This window comes from Phalangium opilio, unplaced genomic scaffold, assembly GCF_054372755.1.
Source record: "Phalangium opilio isolate 3A_F unplaced genomic scaffold, DU_Popi_V2 ptg000040l_1, whole genome shotgun sequence".
NCBI classification, from domain to species: Eukaryota; Metazoa; Arthropoda; class Arachnida; order Opiliones; family Phalangiidae; genus Phalangium; species Phalangium opilio.
This window is the reverse complement of record NW_028324164.1, coordinates 1424963-1429138: the sequence shown is the minus strand read 5'-3', so window position 1 is coordinate 1429138 and position 4176 is coordinate 1424963. Positions and strand designations below refer to the sequence as shown.

The 4176-nt window shown below is 39.8% G+C and overlaps 2 protein-coding genes across 2 annotated transcripts; both read left to right on the top strand.

Moving 5' to 3' along the window:
- The first annotated feature begins 458 nt into the window (after nt 1-458).
- On the top strand, nt 459-1758 carry LOC149680033 (uncharacterized). The gene is made up of 3 exons (XM_089834733.1): nt 459-957; nt 1246-1449; nt 1565-1758. Exons 1-3 carry the CDS (start codon nt 459-461, stop codon nt 1756-1758), a joined length of 897 nt encoding a protein of 298 aa, XP_089690859.1.
- A 1080-nt stretch (nt 1759-2838) lies between these two features.
- Nucleotides 2839-4176, top strand: LOC149680032 (uncharacterized protein F54H12.2-like). The gene has a single exon (XM_089834732.1). It carries the CDS (start codon nt 2839-2841, stop codon nt 4174-4176), a length of 1338 nt encoding a protein of 445 aa, XP_089690858.1.

Below are 4176 nucleotides of genomic sequence, written 5' to 3'. Positions count from 1 at the left end.
ACCGAAACACACTGTGGTTGGAATAAATCAGTTTTACGAAATGTTAATAAAAGAAAATGTACCAAAAACTATCGTGAGAAACAAATTCCTCTTTGGAAACTCTACTAGTGTTGTACCAAATACCTATCTCGATGTATCTAAAAGCGACTTACCGAAAATTGATTATTATCCCCCAACCCCGGATTCCCACTATGGTAATGGTCTCCACACTTGGATAAACTTGAAATAAAAAGAATATATATCAATATCACGTTTCATTTCTTTCACAAATTACTTACACGTTATCATGGAAGGATGTAACGATCCTTCTCCCACAGGGCTTCTAGCCTCCCTGTCCGTTTCATTTTTAAATAATCCCAAAGTTATTACGGCGCTTTTGATATTATTTCTTGTTATAATTATCGAGTTATCCGATTTCGCTTATTGGTATACTCAAAAAACCTTAAACTGCACGACTAATGGATAAACTAGAAGAAATATACTTCAATGAAAAAGATCCGGGGAGCTTCGGAGGTGTACAAGGACTATATAGGGATGCGAGAGAAAATGGGAATAACGTTTCCTTAAATGATGTTATTGAGTTCCTACAACGTCAAGATACGTATACGCTGCACAAACCCGCGAGGCACAACTTCAGAAGGAAAAAGACTATTGTGTACGGTATAGATGAACAATGGCAACTTGATCTGGCAGACATGCAAAACATCAAGCGTCATAACGACGGGTATAGATTTCTACTGTGCTGTATTGACGTATTCAGTAAATTTGCTTTCGCCGGCGCTATTAAAGACAAGAAAGGACCTACGATGGTTGCGGCGTTTAGATCCGTTTTAGAGTCTGGTAGAAAACCCAAGATTGTCCAGTCGGATCATGGCAATGAATTTCTAAATAAAGAATTGCAAAGTGAATTGAAACGTTTGGACATCAAGTTTTTCGCCACACACTCGGAAGTGAAATGTAGTATCGTTGAACGATTTAATCGATCCTTGAAGGAGTGAATGTACCGCTATTTTACGCAAAACGACACCTACAAATACATTGACGTATTACCCGACTTATTGGAATCGTATAATAACAACTGCCACAAATCAATTAAATGCAAACCCACTGAAGTGACAGAGGAAAATTCGAAACAAATCTGGTTAAATTTGTAAGGAAAAGTAAACTTTTCGCCGCCAGTTTCATACCCCTTTGAAATTGATGATTTAGTTAGAATAAGCAAAAATAAAAGAACGTTTGAAAAAGGGTATTTGGCCAATTATACCGAAGAACTATTCAAAGTAACAGAACGAATACCGAGAGATCCACCCGTATATAAACTGAAGGATTTGAACTCCGAGCTCATTTCCGGTGTGTTCTACAAAGAGGAAATACAGAAAGTTGGCAAGGACCTAGAAAACTGTAAATTTAAAATTGAAAAAGTATTACGAAAACGTAAAAAACCTGACGGTACTAAAGAACTCCTCGTACGGTGGAGAGGGTATAGTTCCGAATTTGATTCCTGGGTGCAAGAAATCGACGTAAAATGAGTTTCTACATCACTCGTCAACGCAATATTTCAAAGGAAATACTATAAGCAAGTTCAGAACGTATCTACCGGAATCTATAACACTAGAGGGATCTCACGAGGTTGCTCTGGCTGAAATAAGCTATCCCAGAATATGGAATAATGTAAAAAGGGAGTGCATAGTTCGCATTTGGGATAAATCGTTCGAAGGTGTTGTTTCGGATGAATTCCCAGAGGAAGGTTCCGGTTAAGGTGAATCTGAAGAGATAATTAACGGAGTGAATGAAAACCGGGATATAGCCATAGTTATACCTCCCGGATATTACGGTTCTGTAAATATTGTCAATCGACGATGCTGGTGCTACTGAAAAAATAAAATCTAGGGTTGAGTTCTCATACAACAAACCAAATCGACGGGTGATGGTTGAGTTAAAAGGGACGAACCAACTTTATATCCCAAGCGAAATTGCCGTTATATTGGGGTTCACTAGGAAACCAAAGAAAGACGTTACAGTGGTCACTTCCATGACGGCCCCATTCAGTTGCGATATGGATGCTGGAATGCACTCCTTATTCGTATACTCTGATATAATTCAGTCTCGATCAGTAGGAGACTCTGACGTCCCTCTCTTAAGAATTATAAGTATCAACGGGAAGGATGGAGACACGGTGGAAAAAGAGTTTGCTAAACCTCATTATATGCCCATAGCGAAAAACAAGTTCCAGACAATTGAAATTAACATTATGAGTGAAATGGGTGAACCGGTTAAGTTCGAACGTGGGAAAGTTCACGTCACTCTACATTTCAGACCCAGAAGAACTTGGCACTTGTTATAAGAACTACGTTGAATTCAATCCCCGCCCCATTTATGACGTGATTGTCAAAGTGTAAGGATGTCTCCATATAATACGGGTCACGTTTCTGTTAAGGATTATGAGGATTATTATCGAAATCAAATTGGACATGGATCCATCCCAGTATATAGAGGTTTGGCCGTGCAACGTGGTTATGGTCTGGGGTCAATTATCTCCTCGGCGTTCAGATCAGCCATGCCATTACTTAAAAGGGGTGCCACGTTCCTAGGTCGAAAGTTTTTAAACACTGGCGCGAAAATTGCGACGGATTATTCAAGCGGTGTACCCATTAAACAAGCATTGAGAACTAGGGGTAAAGAAGCGGGTAAGGAAACATTGAGAAGGGCGGCCGAAGAAGTGATAAAGCTAACTGGAAACGGACGTAAAAGGAAACGCAAAGTGTCACCCATCATCAGTTGTGTTCGAACTAAGAAGAAGAGAAGGTCGTCATCTTTACACCCGGATATATTTTCATAATGTCGCTCGCACACCCAAACTCTATGAACAGCGTCAGCTCGGAACTAAATGTTTTTCACGTACCCTATACCCAAACTGGGATAGTAGGAAGTCAATGGGTGGAGTATAACTCTACCTCCAATGTGGATGAAAATCAGGCTATTATATTTCCCGTCACCGGGAACTCCGAGACATACATGGACTTGAAAAACACGCTCCTGCATTTACAAGTAAAAGTGGTTAAAGCTGATGGGTCTCTACCTAAAGCCGCTGTGTACGATGCGAATGGTGATATAACTACTCAGGCGGATAAAGTTGGACCCGAAAACCTATTACACTCCAGTCTTTTTAGTGAACTACACGTATCATTGAATGATACATCAGTCACATCATGTCCTCAACAATACGCATTCAAGAGCATGATTCAAACGCTATTGACTTTTGGTGGTCCAGCGAAAAAGAGTTTTTTGACCGGGGCACTATTCTACAAAGATACGGCGGGACATTTTGACGACTTTTTCGAAAATGAAGGGTTTTTGAAACGGAGTAAATTTGCCCAAAATCGAGTTATAGACTTGATTGGTGTCGTACACGCCGATATATGTCAGCAAAATCGCTTTATCCCCAATCTGGTCGATGTGAATTTTAAATTTATCAAAAGTCCCAACGAATTCTGCTTACATGCGGATGGAATTAAAGCGAAAGTTATATTTACCCACGCTTCGTTATTCATAAGAAGAGTTAAACTAACCCCCGAGATTATGATATCACACGCTAAAACCCTGGAATTGGCCACGATGAAATACCCCATAACACGTACGGAATGTAATAAGTTTTCCATATCTCAAGGAAGTAAGATAGCAGTCAAAGACAATTTATTTAGCGGTCAACAACCGAATAAAGTTGTAATTGGATTTGTAGACCAGAACGCGTTTTTTGGTGATTATAAAATTTCACCTTTTAATTTTAAAAATGAAGCGGTGACTCAAATCACCTTATTCGTTGATGGGGTTAGCGTACCCCATAAACCCTTAAACCCCAACTTTAAGGATAACCTATGTATGAGATCGTACGCCAATCTCTTTCTTCAAACCGGACAATGGAATATCGACGAGGGTAATTTCATTGACCGTGACGAGTTCGCCAATGGTAATGCTCTTTTCGTATTCGACTTGACCCCCGACCTGAATGGTAGTTCGACTGAAAGTTTCAACTTTATAAAGAACGGTAGTGTCCGATTGGAGTTAATATTTGCCGAAGCGCTACCGGCTACAATTGCAGTCGTGTACTATTCCGAATTCCAATCTTTGATTGAAATTGACAAAAACCGAGCCGTTTTATTCTATCAAAGCTCATAA

Excerpts from the sequence above, each read along its gene's own strand:
- LOC149680033 (XM_089834733.1), top strand. The coding sequence starts at position 459 with ATGGATAAACTAGAAGAAATATACTTCAATGAAAAAGATCCGGGGAGC. Across the intron at positions 958-1,245 it reads CACACACTCGGAAGTGAAAT|GGTATTTGGCCAATTATACC; the intron begins GTAGTATCGTTG and ends CGTTTGAAAAAG. Across the intron at positions 1,450-1,564 it reads AAAACGTAAAAAACCTGACG|GAAATACTATAAGCAAGTTC; the intron begins GTACTAAAGAAC and ends AATATTTCAAAG.
- LOC149680032 (XM_089834732.1), top strand. The coding sequence starts at position 2,839 with ATGTCGCTCGCACACCCAAACTCTATGAACAGCGTCAGCTCGGAACTA.